General features: G+C 38.0%; 1 protein-coding gene across 1 annotated transcript in view; it reads right to left on the bottom strand.

Annotated features, from left to right (window-relative positions):
* Positions 1 to 5,447: 5,447 nt before the first annotated feature.
* foxj3 (forkhead box J3) overlaps positions 5,448 to 15,820 on the bottom strand; it is a 120,246-nt gene continuing 109,873 nt past the window's right edge. Inside the window, exons 7-12 of the mRNA XM_016564602.1 lie at positions 14,105 to 14,279; positions 9,293 to 9,712; positions 8,837 to 8,938; positions 8,174 to 8,362; positions 7,983 to 8,084; positions 5,448 to 7,783 (exon numbers count right to left, since the gene is read on the bottom strand). Coding sequence (XP_016420088.1) covers positions 7,671 to 7,783; positions 7,983 to 8,084; positions 8,174 to 8,362; positions 8,837 to 8,938; positions 9,293 to 9,712; positions 14,105 to 14,279 — 1,101 coding nt within the window. The 3' untranslated portion in view covers positions 5,448 to 7,670. The remainder of the gene's footprint in view (positions 7,784 to 7,982; positions 8,085 to 8,173; positions 8,363 to 8,836; positions 8,939 to 9,292; positions 9,713 to 14,104; positions 14,280 to 15,820) is intronic.

The raw sequence follows: 15,820 nt of genomic DNA, 5'->3' as shown, positions 1-15,820 counted from the left end.
AACATGTGCTAAACACACTAGTATATACTAAACATGTCCTCAGAGACACCCACAGCTACACCAGTAACATGTCTATGAGGTGTCTTGCATGTATTTGCATACTCTGGGAATTTGTGATTTACTGATTTTTTTATTTTTTATTTTTTTAATTACACTACTACGTGAAAGAGAGGCATAAACAGATTTAAAGGTGACAAATAATTCGGTCTGACACTATTATAGCAATAGTTATAGTAAAACATTTCTTAAAAGGTACTCACCTTCAAGTCATAGATGAGTTTGTTTCTTCAACGGAACAGTTTTGAAGAAATGTAGCATTACATCACTTGTTCCCTAATGCAGAGGTCTTCAACCCTGCTTCTGGAGACCCACTGTCCTGCAGAGTTTAGCTCCAATCCTAATCAAACACACCTGAAGCACCTAATCAGGTTCTTCAGGACTGCTTGAAAAAACACAAGCAGGTGTGCTGAAGCAGGTTGGAAATAAACTTTGCAGGACAGTGGGTCCCCAGGAGCAGGGTTGAAGACCTCTGCCCTAATGGATCCTCTGCCGTGAATGGGTGCCGTCAGAATGAGAGTCCAAACAGCTGATAAAAACATCACAATAATCCACATGACTGTAGTCTACCTATTAATGTCTTGTGAACTAAAAAGCTGCATGTTTGTAAGAAACAAATTCATCATCAAGACGTTTTAACTTTAAACCATTGCTTCTGGCCAGAATATGAGTCTATAATCAATAATAATGTTTCTTTCTTCTAGTGAAAAAGTCCATCTCCTGTTGTCCTCTCAAAATCCACCGACATATTTAACTGTTTTCATTTATAAACAGTGCTTGACCTGTGCGTAGTTTTCACCTGATTCAGATAAGACAACTTTTTCCACTAGAGAAAGCAATATTAGATGACTCAAATTTTAGCTGAAAACGATTTGAAGTTAAAAACATCTTGATGAATTTATTATAAATTCACAGCTTTTCACTCTGTAAGATGTTAATGGATGGTCTGGAATCGTGTGGATTACCTCTGGGTTATTGTGATGTTTCTATCAGCTGTTCTGACGGCACCCATTCACTGCAGAGGATCCATTGGTGATGTAATGCTAAACCTCTGAGTTAAAGACATTTTCAGCAATTTGTTTATTGGTGAACTATTCCTTTAAAATGCTTCATTTGACCACTTTGTTTACAACAAGGTATGTTGTGTTTGGTCAGATGTAGATTATGATGCATTAATCCTACACCAATACTCACCAGATTCAGCACATTGTTTCTTGATCTGTGAAACAGATCACAGACCACAGTGATCAGAATCATAGAGAGAAGAATGCAGTGTCCAGAAGCAGACCTCAGCTAACCCCTCCTGAAAAGCACAAGGACTCTAAACCATGGCAGTGTTGAGGCTGCACACAGAAGATATTAGACTGCATGCAATGCAGAAAGTATGTGGCACCCTGGGCATCTAGATCATCCACAGGTTTCTCAGAATCACCTGGAGCATCTTTTGTTTCAGAAGATTCAGAAATTAATTTAGCATGGTTTCTTCTTTCTCTACTTTCTGCTGCTTTAGTAGGAGCAAGTTCTATTCCTTTTTTATAACACCCTGTTCATCTGTTAAAGCAGGGACAGGCTGTTCGTACTTTGCGATCATACTATACGACATACCAGGAAGAGATGGGAGCACAGGCTCCAAGTGGAGGAGCACAAAAGTTAACCACATGAGAGGAGTTTTGATATCCTGTCAGAAAAGCTGCACAGAAAGAACGTACACACATGTACACACAATGCAGCACTACAAAATCCAATAACCCTGATCTAATGTTTTTTTTGTTTTTTTTTGTCCAAGTAGCGCTTGACCAATTTGAACCCATTACAAAATCTGTTTGGAAATTTTTTGCCCTCACACAAAATTCCCACTTAGGTAAAATTCTATTAAAACTGACTTAATTCACCAAAACAGTTAAATGTGTTCGCACCATAAAATTGCACACACTGAGAGTACGAAACCTAATTATGTTAGCCATGACTGACTTTACAAATTAAAAAAAAATTTTTTTTGTAAAGTTCATGTCAGTTTTCTGTCAGTATGTTGCAAAAAAAATTAGTAAAAAAAAAAAAAAAAGAGATTAGAAACAAGCAGATTAGAAACAATTTAAAGTCGATCATCTACTGAAATATTCAGACATTCTGCAATATTTTACATTATGTTCAAATAAATCACTTTCGCAAAAATATAATTAGCGAATAATCTTACAAACCAAAGTTCCAAAATCACCCGCAATCAAGTGATTTCAGCAAAATAAATCTCAGAAGCAAGACAATAACAATAAATTTGTCCGTAAGTTTTACCGTATTTCTTTAACAAAAAAGATGGTCAGACTTACTTCCTGGAAAAGCAACAGCATTAAGGTGACATTTTGTGATCATAGTATTTGTGATTGCTCTTTTGCAGCAGACCTGTCCTGACAGACCCTCCGAAGTCTTACTCAAAGTTCACATGCCCATAAATTTGACATGGCAGAGAAAGACTTTTTTTGAAGGATTCCCACATCACATCATCCAAGACGCCATTGAGTTGAAGAGATTGATCAGATGGGGCCGAGGGCTTGATGCGCGTGTGAATTTTAGTAAAAAAATATATTTTAAAGTGGCTCTGAACGTAAGCTTTAGATACTAGAAATAGACCGCCAAGTCAGTGACAGCACCAGACCGTCTAATTCAAAATAGGTCGGTAAAATACCAAGGGACTGTGTGTGCTCTTCAGGAGGAAACTGGGATTACAAAGATTTAAGCGATTTCAAAGCACCATGGTGACTGCATCAAATACATAAGTGTGAGGAAATGCAAACTTGTAGGGGTCTTCAGACACTACAGCATCTTGAGAGAGCTTCTCAACGCTAAGAAAATCCAGACAAACAGGTTTTTACTGAAAAAGCAAGACGGCTAACCTAGATCCGCTGAGCAAAAACCGGCTAGTTAACAAGCTTATTGTTCTAACCCATTGTGACAGACAGCTGAAGCTCAGCTGCACGTGCACCATATGAGACTACAGCGTGTACAGAATGCTTTATTGAAAAATGAATCAGATTTCAAGTTTAATGTGAGAGTGCAACCTTAAAAGTTTTTTTAGGGTCAGTTGCTTTTATGTATCATGACATATGTGGACAATGAATGTCTTATCAGCTGCTCATGAAATAAATATGTAGGCACTAAATCTTGATTTGAATTGAAATTAAATTTTATAATTGTACCTGTATATTATCATTAGACCTTTGCTGAGAAAAAAACTGCAAAGCAATCGGCCTAGCAACAAGATGAACACAGCACAAATATTTTAATACTTCAGCAGTTAATGTTAGTTAAAAATGTAAAAAAAAATATAAAAAAATATTTGGAATCAGCAACAAATTCAATTGAAATGATAATATAAATTTTATCCATAAAAATGAAATTTTAGACGTTTTGGAGTATTCTGTGCAAGTGCTTCAGTTTTTGCAAAAATATGGAAATGAAATAAGTATCACAAAGCAGCAAAGATTCCACAGTGAAGTTAACATTTTATTTCTTTAAGTGCCATTCATGCATATCGGGGGAAGGGGTGGTATTGACAATCCTAATGACACTTCAGAGTTATTTTACAGCACTAAAACCAATACAAAGAGAAGCCGTGTCATCTTATTGGACAGCAAAAGTAATAAACCGTGCAATAACAAAATGGACGAAAAGGGGAAAATAAAGGAAACAACAAATACAAGTAATGACCAGGACAAAATCAAACAGAAAACAAAGATTAAAATAGAATATAAACACTGAAACACTGAATGTTGAACAATAGTACAGGTAAAAGGTAGTGTCACACAAAAAGCCAATGCATTTCCATCACATATATACAATATAGATATATACATACTGTCACCCTTGGATTGGACAATAACAAAATACTCTGTATTCATCTCCCTCTTTTCTTTCGCGGGTGAACCCGAGCCCTTGCCTTGATCCCTCACCACCCCAGAGGAAAAAAGGACAATCAAAAAGACATATATTTACAATAAGCACAACAACACACCAACAATGAATAAAATAGGCTCCAAATACCAGAACTTGTTGGCAGTTTTCTCCTGTAAATGTAACAAGGCTTCTCAAATCTTCCTTGATTACAGTAATCTCTCTGGCAGATGCATCCCCACTTGTTTTTAGTTCTTTTTTTCTCTTTTGTTTTACGAAAACGGAGTTGTCTTTAAACAGTTAAAACTTTCACACAACACAAACACAAAATCAGAGGAGCAATGTTTTTTCTTTTTCTTTTTTGAGGAAAAGAGGAAGAGAGAGAGAGAACTCATCACCCGTCCAGCTCATATTCTCTTGCGCTCCCTTGACGCTTTCTGTTCAGTCCGATCCTTCAGACTTATATTACCCTTCACTTGGGAAGGACGCCAAATAACCTGCTGCCTTAAATGTTGCAAAATTAAAACTTTCTCTCTTTGGCAAACAAGAGATCCAAACACATCACTACCACAAACAGATTGGCAATACATACGAAATATTTCCATCTGAAAACAGACGCTGCTTCTGTGGTCAACATCCAGACAAACCACGATCGAGGGTGAACACCACAGTATGGTATTAAAGTTCACACTGAGGGTGGATCGATGCCAGACGTTCACTCGGCAGTGAGCGAACGAGGTGAGATCCTGCTTGAGTTAATGAACGACATGAACGTTTGTGCTTCTGAATTCTTTTCAAAGTGCACAAATGACCAGATAAAAGCTCTCAAAGCTCTTTGTATGACAAACACTGAGGCTGGGTGAACAAGGCTTGTGAACACTTCACTAGTATCCAAACAAAAACATGAGATGGAAAGAAAAGAGGAAGAAAAGGATGCAGGGAGCCAAAGCAGATTTGGGCAATGAAGCTTAGCTTAAGAACAATGTGCACAGCATCGCAGTCTAACAAAAAACACAGACGCTAAACGGTCTGTCTGGGGTACAGTGGATAACTGTTCTGTCACTGTTGTGAGCAGACTCACAAATTCAGTTGGATTTCTGGGTTATGTTAGGCTTTAGTAATATGGTTTCGCCAATCTAAACCCCATCAGCATCAGAGAATCTGACAATTGATTATGTAATGATGAAGATGAACACGAAGAACGTTTGACTGGGTTCCTTAACCAATCAGAATCGTTTTAGCATGAATCTCTCAAAACCGGTCACATTTAACCCCAAATAAAAAGGCAGAAGTATAGAAATATTTTGCTCAAAGAAACTCATTTTTAAGACCATTAAGATTTTTTTATTCAAGTATATTGTTGTTTTATTTTACAATAGAGTAATTTCTAGTAATGTAAAGAAAAAAAGCAAAATAAAACAGTATTTTATTTTTATCAGTATTATACTGCCTTTAAGATGAATTTAATTATTCCGATTTTTTATTCAGCTGAGAACAACGGGAATTACAAAAAGAAAATGTCTGAACAGATCACAGTAATGAGAATTTTGGATGGGAGATTTAATTAAATGTCAGAACTCCAAATCTTAATGGTCTTAAAAATATTCTTTATGTAAACCATAATTTCTTTTTCCTTTCTGAGTTTGAGGTTTAAATGTGTGTTTTCGTGAAGGACATACGACAAACTGTTAAAGGTTTGGTTTACGACATTAAGGGCCATAGGGATCAAAGGCCAAAACATTTCAACGACTAGTGTAAATGCGCTGTTTAAGAGTTTATAATACTGAAATACAAAAAAACATAAAAGATTGTCATAAGATCATTTTACTTTTCCAAGTCTATTAGCACTTACACTTTGATGAATAATAAAACAAAACCCATAAAGATGACTGAAAACTACTGAAAACCAAGGAGACCAAGGTGTCAGATCTACTCCTTCCCTTTTCAACCGCGTTTTATGGCTTTTCTAAATCAGCCCTGCACTCTAAAATTTGGTCTAAAAGAAGTGCTACTTCTCACCGAGAAAAACCCTGCTGAAGGTCAAAAGCATGGACCTATTTCTAATTTGGGTTCCGCTATTCTAGTCCAGATCTTGTGCATTAGTTTTGTGCTCTTCAAAAGAGATGATTGTAATCACTGATAGCCATAAATTAATTATATTGCACAAACACATTCCATAAAATCGCTGATATAATAACATGACACTGTGGTTGTTAACTTAGCAGACACTTTCAACTAAACTTCTCAAAATATAGACTGTAGGATGCTAATTACAGTGACAGTTGCTTTAGGGTGCTACGCTTGATAGATCAGGATGCAGTTACTGTCTAGTTCCTGCATTCGTTTCTTTTTTTGAAGGACAGTCTGAATGTGTGTGATTTTAAACTTTGCACCACTTCTTAGTAGCAGTTAACATTCCTCCAAAATAAGGCTATTAGTGTATCTAAACATTTCAGTCATCTCCTTTCTCTCACTATTACACTACACCCAGCATTCAAAAGCAACAGCTAAAGTGAAGGTACGCTCTCTGCTAAAAGTCCTTGTCAGTGCAGCAAAGAGCAAGCGATTTCATGTCGGTTGGTCCTAGCGTTAAAATAAAGAGGGCTCTTTTATTGCGGACCATTAAGCAAATGTGCCTTGACCTGATTCCCATTTCCTTCTCCACGCTGCTGTAAAGAGCCACACAGCAGGCTGATTTCGCAACGTGAACAGGGCTCTCTGGTGTCCCACAAACCTCCGGTCAGGGAGGTGATCACTCCTAAACAACGCAGGACATTTTCAATGGCAGGTCCTGAGAGCTTTCCGATCGGGAGACTACAGGTTGACGGGTGATGGTCAACAGAATGAGGATTGTGCATGCAAACTTAAAGCGATGAGGAATAGTGAGGTCTGGATCGATATCATTTTCTGACGCACACGTTCAGACTTGCCTAAAACTATTAGTGACAAAAAACATGACACACTTCAGACAGCAAAGATACACAAGTACAAATACTGCAGGTAATGTGGTTTACACGTTTCGTTATGAGCCTTAACGATCAGTCAAATCTGCTGGCGTCGGATTTGGATGCATGGCGACTTTAGCATTTTACAGTGTGTAAGGTCGGAGGAGCAAAAAAAGGGCTACTTGTGCCTGAATGACCAGAGAGAAGAATGGCAGGTGCTTCGAGTGTCACAATACCTGCACCATTGGCCCTCTTCTGAAAAGTGCCCGGCATCGCAGAGTAAGTTTCACAACACAAATGAGGGAGCCAATCTTGTCTGATAGGCGGTCAAGGCCTGAGTTAGTCACCATGAGAGGGGAGAACAAGCTGGACGTAATCACTCGAAAATTCACTGAACAACAGTTGAAGAGCAGGGGCGAGCTTGGCGGGTTTGTAGAGAGGCTGTGGGTTGGGAAACCTTTTGATATAAACATGAACCACTTGCCCCTTGGACAAGCATAAAAGCGATCACTTAAACATGTCCTTGTAAATGTGATTGTCTTCAAAGTAATATCTTTTTTTTGTTTGTTTTTGTTTCATAAAAACACCAGGAACACAGGAGTCTCTTTCATGTCATAATGAACAACACCTGCACTATTTTTTAAGTGTCCCATTCCAATCTGCCTTCTGTCACGGGCATGCAGACACCTCAGGTCCAGCCCTCTTGCACTGTAACACAAACACTCTGCCTCCATACGCTCCTCTCTCGTTTGTCTGCACCACTCTTTGCTCTCGGGGACTGGGTTAGACGATGGAGTCCCAGTCGAAGTCGTCCTGGATGTCGTCGGCGGGCATGCGGCGAATCTGGAAGCTTCCAGCAGGCATCATATGCTGCTGGTTCATCTGAGCGTGATGGCCTGAGGGCAGAGCAGAGAGGAACTGTCACGACGTACAGATTCTTCGACATGCAGAAAATTGTATTCCTAGTCATACTGTGGAAATATGCAACACAAACTGCTAATGAATTTTAGTTTTTAAACACTGGATCCTGTTCAACATAATGCTCAAAATAGAGGTAATTTTATTCTGGTTATAAGAGCTGAAAAAGACAAGGACCTGTCATAGTGGGGCCAGCGCTGCTCATGGGCGGCATATGAGGATATCCTGGCGGACCCATCATAGAACTTAAGCTCTGTCTCGAGTCCATATACATGTTTCCTGAAAAACAAACTGATGTTACTAAGCTATTAATGTGTTAGTCTTAATATGTGATACTGTGAATTTTAGTGATGAATAAGCCCATTCACCTGTGTTGATGTGTGGGCTGGGCTTGTTTGGATGCATGGAGCCATGGCACACTGGAGGCTGCACTGCCCCTTGTGGCTGGATTCCAGTGCGAGCAAAGAACTGATTGATGGAGGAGCAGAGGTCTGCTATCTGAGTGGGTTCGAGAGACCAGTTATTCAGCTCCGCCTGCCTCATGCTCTCTTTCAGACCTTCAGAAAAACGGTGAGAGATTATTTAATCACTCTGTGCAGTTGATTTCTCAAAATTAAATGAAACGCCGTAGAGCATTGCAACACACATTTAAAATAAAAATATTATATAATTATATAAATATAATATATAAATATTGATATATTTATATTTAAATAAAATCATTTTAATTTAAAAAATATTTTAAAAAGCTCAAATTCAGTGTGCATAAATTATTTAAATATTTATTTTTTATTGATGAACAATTTGAAGAAATGTTTTATTAATAAATAATAAAAATATTTAATAACTAAATAATTTACTATTGTCAAATACAACTCACAATGCATCATTATATATCATATTAAGAGGAAGTTGTACAAAATTAACAGCTTAAAATACCAAAATAATAAACAACTTTTTAATTAGCAGTTAATCTCTTGGGAAAAAAAATGACAGTGAATTTAGTATATAGATAGGTATTCTGATTATACCTTGGAAGGGTGACAGATCAACATCAGCCCAGTTGTAGCTGCTGGCGATGCGGCAGCTTTCTTTTAGCGCATCCAGGTTGGGGTACCAGTCACTGGGAAGACCTGCAGACAAAACAAGAAGATAGTGAAGGCCACAGCAGCACTTCCTGTTTGAGGCAGCAGGGGGAGCCATAACCCTCTGCTACAGGCCTGCTCCCTGAAGTGTGCTGCATTTGCTTTGTTCTCATTAGAGCAAGCAGTATAAAATCACCCTGTGATTTACTGCTGACTGCTCCAAAGTTGCCATAAATTTCTTAATCTAAAATAAATGACTGTTAGAAGAGGCCTGAAGAAATCGGCCTGTCACGGCAATGCCAGCGTGGAAGGAAGTACGCTGAGGGTTTGAGACAGAAAGCAAGAGGAAAAGAAGAGAGACGATCAGATAGCAAGAACTATCACAGACACACAGACTCTTACCGGTGTTGCACTGCATCTGTTGCTGGCCAGGATGAGGCTGGTGGGAGAGATTCTGGTGCTGCTGCTGCTGTTGCTGTGGCGTGTGTTGGCCGTGGGCCTGGTGCTGGGAGGGATGCTGCCCGTGCTGGCTGTGCTGGGGATGTTGGCTGTGCTGGCTGTGCGCCGTGTGCGGGTGCTGGCTGTGCTGGGTGTGAGGGCCATGCTGGGAAAGGTGCTGTCCATGGGGCGAGTTGTGGGCCGAGTGAGGGGGGTGGGAGAGAGGCACCTGGCTACCGCTGTTGGGGATGTTGTTGGGGTGAGAGTTAGTGATGCTGTTCTGGTTGTTGTGAGGGTGGGTGCTGATGGTGCTGCCGGGGGAGTGTTGGTAAGAGCAGGAGGTGTGGGTCTGCTGGGACGACTCCGAGGGCATTCCCATCAAACCTGTAAGGATCAAACAGATAGCATCATTTCAAATAGGCTGCCTGCATCTCATCAGAAGCCCTTCCATCATGTCAACGTAGGCTTTAATAATTTATATTATGATTGCATATGTAATACAATAGTTAACATGGAGTAACAAGGCACAATTTTACAGCATTTATTTATAGGCTTTAATACTTTATATTAAGGTTGCATATGTAATACAATAGTTAACATGGAGTCACAAGGCACAATCATTTTACAGCATTTATTTATCTTCTACTTATTAATCTTAATGTTAATTTTTTACATTTGCTTTTTTTAAACATTTTTAAAAGTTTTAAAAAGCATGTTAACATTAGTTAGGCACAGTATGCAAATTTCTACATATACAAACAGATGTTTAAGATGTTTAAAGTTTAAAAATGCATATGTTACCATGCACAAGCAAAATATAAGTTAACAAAATGATACATTTATTTTATATATATAATTTTTTTTTTTTATTAATATTAGATCATATCAAAACTATTTTTTTATTAGAAAAATAACATTATACATCATCAAACAAGATTACTAAATGCTGTAATAAATGCATGTTTACTGCCATTTCCCAACACTTCACACATTAAACACTAATTTCATTTTTAGCTTATCTGATTGTAATTTATTCATCTTGTTGGTTGAATGGATCTGGAGCATTATGCATACTTTGTTTATGCAGAAATCCTGATGTTTTTATGTCTCAAGTAATGTCTGATGTGTTTACTGATTCATCTTGGCCATGGGAGATTATGTAGCTGAGATCGTCTGATTCAGGATTTCACAAGATACGAAAATCATAATGTTGTTTTATCTCTTCGGACAGGAAGTGCAAAGACCCTAGTTGTGTTTAATGAAAACGGAGACGCCCCTGGACGCTACGACATCTACCAATATCAGATAACAAACAGGTCGGCTGAGTACAGAATCATCGGCCACTGGACGGACCAGCTGCATTTAAATGTAAGGAGTTCATCTACGTTCCTTTTCAAGTGTACTTAAATGTTAGAGGCTGCCTATAAAACAGTTATTTACTTTGGTAATGATGATTATGGTGTAGACGACTGTCATAATGATTATGGCAATTACACTGTACAATTAGTGGTGTTGAATTAACACCCGTAATTCAGAAGTAACTTTTTTTGAACTATCACCCAAAAGCCAGTATTAGTTTTCCTACACCGTTCATAGGCTTGCAGCCTCCATGTTACAGCTAATGCTGTGAGATTTTATGTTTGTTTTGTCTTAAACATAAAATAACCTGATCCTGTTTGATCGAGGCATGCGACTGTTCTGACTTGTCCAATTTTTAGCATCAGTTTTTCATCTTGCATCAAAATTCTGTCTATTCATTGTATGCATTTGAAATATATAGTGGGGTTTTGTTTTATTGTACCCAAGTGTACCTAAAATAAAAAGTGTTTAATATACAGGTTTGTGGCTCTTAATTTCCTATTAATTAACCATTTGTAATCTTATGTTCACTGTTCATTTTTTATAAATATAGGATTTGTCTTTGATGGTCAAAGCTGTAGCCTGGATACTCTGCATACTCTTGACTAACTGAGCCATTGTGCTTGCATAGGTAGCACGAGTTTGACTCCAGCTTGCAACTTTTTCTGATCTCGTTCCCTACTTTTCCCATAATCATACCTTATCCTGTTGTTCAGTTTTTTTTATCAGTGTGGTAAAAAAGGGCAAAACATTTTGAAAACATTTGAATCTGTCTTTTTAAAATGCACTGGGGTGCCGAGACGGTGACTCAGCACAAAGTCGTCGTCTGCTCTCTCAAATCACACCAGAATTTCTCTCTACAACTTTTCATTCGTGCAGCAATTGTTTTGAACTAGTTTCTAAAAATGCCTGACAAGCTTCCAACATCTGCACACTCAATAGCAATCAGCGAAGCGTGCGGCTCGCGGTCTTAAGAGGCCCTGTCCATCATGGAGCTGGCACTGTAAACCTATTTCGGTGGAGAGCTTTTAGAGCAGACTGTTGGCCCTGCATCACTGCAATCGCCAGAGAACACTCATCGGCGGGGTGACAGGGGTGCATCTCTTATCAGCAGAGGAAGCCTATTGTCCAACCATGGGAGAGCACAGAAAGCAATTAGCTAGCAGCCCCCCTGAATAATAATGCGAGTTCATTACCTATTATCAAAGCCAGTGAATTAGCTCAGTGTCTCCAGCAGTGGGGTGTGAAATCCTCTCGCCAGCTTTATTTGCTCATTTTAATTGCCCAAGCTTGTCTGACTAAGAGATTTCACTTTTATGCACATAAAAGGTAACAACTTTCAGCTAATGAAACATAGATGATAGATTAAAGAAGTTCACTTTAGAAACAGTAACATGAAAAGCATCTGATCTGAGCAAAGTAGGTTAGACGCGGGGGCTCGTCTGGCGTTGTGTGCAACCCGCTTGTCAAGTGCTTTTTGTACATCAGTCATTCAGATTACAAACAATAGGAATTAACTTTGACAACTCGCAGTGAACTAAATCTAGCACTGCACCATTCTCATATCTATTTGATGGGCTGCCATTTGAGTTGGAAAACTCTCTTTCAATGAAAAAATCTTATAGTACAGTGAGCCAATATCATCCTTGCGATTCATAAAAATGCACACAAAAATGGCTGTTAAACATGACCTTAAGAAAACATGAATGCTTGGGGAAAAAAAGGTACATCATGTTTTCCTAATAAATCCTCAAAGAACCCATAAACAGAAAGTTAACTGTGATTTTAAAATGCTGAGTTAGATAAATTAAAATACTCTTTTTTTTTTTTTTTACTCCTTTTTAAGTTACCAGCGTTTGATATAATAATTAATAGTATTTATAATTACATAAATTATATATAAAATATTAATTTATAAATTATTCTACCTACATTATAAATTATAAAAATTTAATATATACAACAAATAATATGAATAAATAACTATTTATAATAAAATAAAAGTTTAGAATATAATACTACATTATAAATTAAATGAAGCTTTGATCCATTTTGATCCATTAAGTTTTGATAAATAAAATTACATAAATTATGCACAAAATATGAATCTACCAATAAATATAACTATTCTTAATATTAATATGTATAATTCAATAAATATTATGAATAAATTATTATAAATACTACAAAATTATTTATTTTGCAATATATGCAGTGGTGGAGGTAACGAATTACAACTACTCACGTTACTGTAATTAAGTAGTTTTTTCGGGTACTTGTACTTTTTTTAGTATATTTTTAAAGCTGTACTTTTACTTGTACTTAAGTACACATTAAGCAAAATAATCTACTTCGTTATTTTTAAATCATAGTTCGTTACTGAGTACGCCCACAATTTGAATTGATATTCAAACCTTTGACGACACGTCAGTAGCCAATAAAGATATCCGACCGTAAACGGACCAATAGAAGCCCTGATATCTGAACCGGGAAAAGCCGCCGCTGCAGCAGGTGAAGAGCTGACCAGACAGTGAGGGAGCTCAGCGTAATCTATGGACGAACTTATACAAATGAACTGCCTGTCCTCTCACTCCGATATTGCTTGTGCGTACTCAGTCTGTGTGCAATCGCGATCTCTCCGTGCTAGAAAGTATTTGTCTTTGCTCCTGGATTAAACTTTGTCAAAATGTATCAACCATTCAGAATAGATCCACGCCTGACCGATGAAAATGCTACTGGAAATTTTATTGGCTGTAAGTGAAATGCACCAGAAAGGTGCCAAAACAGTACTTAAGTAAAGTTAGAAATCAAATTCCTGTATCATGACCACTAATTCACGTATTTGTCAATAAAATAAAAGTGGGTTTTATTCAAAGTAGCTATTATACACATAGGTCTTTGATGTGAATGAATATTTTTTGGTAATTCATTAAATATCGCCGGCTAAAAAGTAACTAGTAACTAGTAGGGTTTTGTTCAAAGTAGCTGTTATCCACATAGATCTTTGATATGAATGAATATTTTTTGGTAATTCATTAAATATCGCCGGCTAAAAAGTAACTAGTAACTAGTACTCAGAGTAGTTTTTGAGATGAGTACTTTGTACTTTTACTTAAGTACTGTTTTGGCACCAGTACTTTTACTTGTAATTGAGTATTATTTCAGCAATGTAACAGAACTTGTACTTAAGAACAAATTTTCAGTACTCTTTCCACCACTGAATATATGGCACTGAATTCCTGAAAATGACACTCACACAGCAGGCCCATACACAATCTGCAAGCTCCGAATTCTGCAAAACTGAACAGTTCCACACATTCTCTCTGCATGTAGGTTTATTAATTATTTTGGCTGATTTGTTGACTTGGCCTACAGTTTTTCAAGCAGTTTGATGGCATGTCCGAGTGTAAAACTCACCCTGTTGGTTGTAGGACTGCTCAAACACAGTCTTGTAAAGGCTGCGGAAGGAGGCACTGAGATCTTCAAAGTCAGAGAAGAGCAGCTGCTTGTCGCGTTCCGGTATGTTGTACTGGGACTGAGGGGCCTGCTGCAAGCTCATGGACTGGGACACCGGCTCTGGATGACTTGTCACCTGAAGGGGGAGGAGAGGAGAATGACTGTTGTGTGAGGGGATGAACACAAGATTAGCAACAATGACAGAATTCAGCCTTGCCACTCTAAACGGCAGCGCTGCTCAGCCAGGCCCAGTGACCGGCAGATTAGAGCTCAGATGGAACATGACAGCACTGACTACAGCACTCAGCATCATGGCACAGGAAATGAACTGCCAGACACACTGCAGTACAATATGCAGGAGCGAAATCAAGTGCACAAAACCCCTCCAAATCTTGACCATTTATTTACGAGCACTGCTTAATTTCTACATAACCTTACAGCCATGATCAAAACAGACACGTCTCCTGAGAGACTCTCTGAAGTAGTTTTTACAGCTATTTATTTTGTAATTAACAACTTGGCGATACTAACTGAGCAACACAACCGAAATCGACAGCAAGATCATAAAAGCTAGCCTGCAAAAAAATAGGCACTGATCCATAAAACAAATCTTTCCAATGATAAATATCCTTCTAAATAAATACAGTACAGGTTTGCCCATCAAAACGAATTAGCTTGTGTGTCTAAACTCTCACGTAAGTGTTTCACTCTAAATGGGATCTGCTCACTGTTTTGAGTCTGAAGAGATGCCTTTCATGCCCAGAATGAGAATGGCTCCCAAGGCCTCCATAATGCCGAGCATATTTGTGGCGTACACAAGCATTACCGTGGGAAGTAGGGGTGCTGAGGGTGCTGCAGCACCCCCTGGAGTGTAGCCCACGAAAAAATGGGGGTGCGGTGTTAAAAGTGAATTAATGAACAATATGTAATACAAAATAAATAATATTCATTTTATTAATTAGTATATTCATTAAAATTCATTGAAAAAAGTAGCCTAACCCTACAATGACAAGAAGCAACGGTTAAATATGAGTTAAGTTGATCTTTAACGTTAGGTCTTTCCTATTCTTGAAACAAAATTAATTCTTAAGGTTGATTCAATATTACTCTTAATGAAAAACACACACACAACATCAACAATGCTACAATGACAAAGTCGCTTATATTAAACATAAAACTTTTATGAACAGATAAGAACAAATAAGATCAGTGGCGTAGCGTCTGGTGATGCAGGGTATGCAGGTGCATATGGTCCCGGGCAGTTTGGGGACAACGAGGGAACGAATAGAGCCCGGCCCTTGTCCAACAGCTTTATGAGAATTCTCGGCCCGAGTCCGACTGGATACCGTGACTTTTCTCTCTCTCTCTTTCCCATTACACAGCTATTAAAATAGTTCAGTTTTGGTTTTTAAAGGCAAAGTGGTCATATTTCTTTTTGTTTCTTTATAAAGTTAATTTAGAAATATGTTTGGAACATTTTGTGTTTGTTAAATTCAAGTTTTTGTTTTTTAAAGGAACGACCAAGCGGCAGCGGCAGACAGTGAGTTGAGCATTATGTTTGATCAATTTAGCCTTCTCAAACCAACACGACTTGTCTAAAATAAAAAGACATAAAACACTTCATGCATTTCACAGTATTAATTTAAACATTTAACCAAGATAAACGAGCGCTGTTAG

This window comes from Sinocyclocheilus rhinocerous, unplaced genomic scaffold (assembly GCF_001515625.1).
Source record: "Sinocyclocheilus rhinocerous isolate Xijiao unplaced genomic scaffold, SAMN03320098_v1.1 scaffold889, whole genome shotgun sequence".
NCBI lineage: Eukaryota > Metazoa > Chordata > Actinopteri > Cypriniformes > Cyprinidae > Sinocyclocheilus > Sinocyclocheilus rhinocerous.
This window is presented reverse-complemented; position numbering and strand designations above follow the sequence as displayed.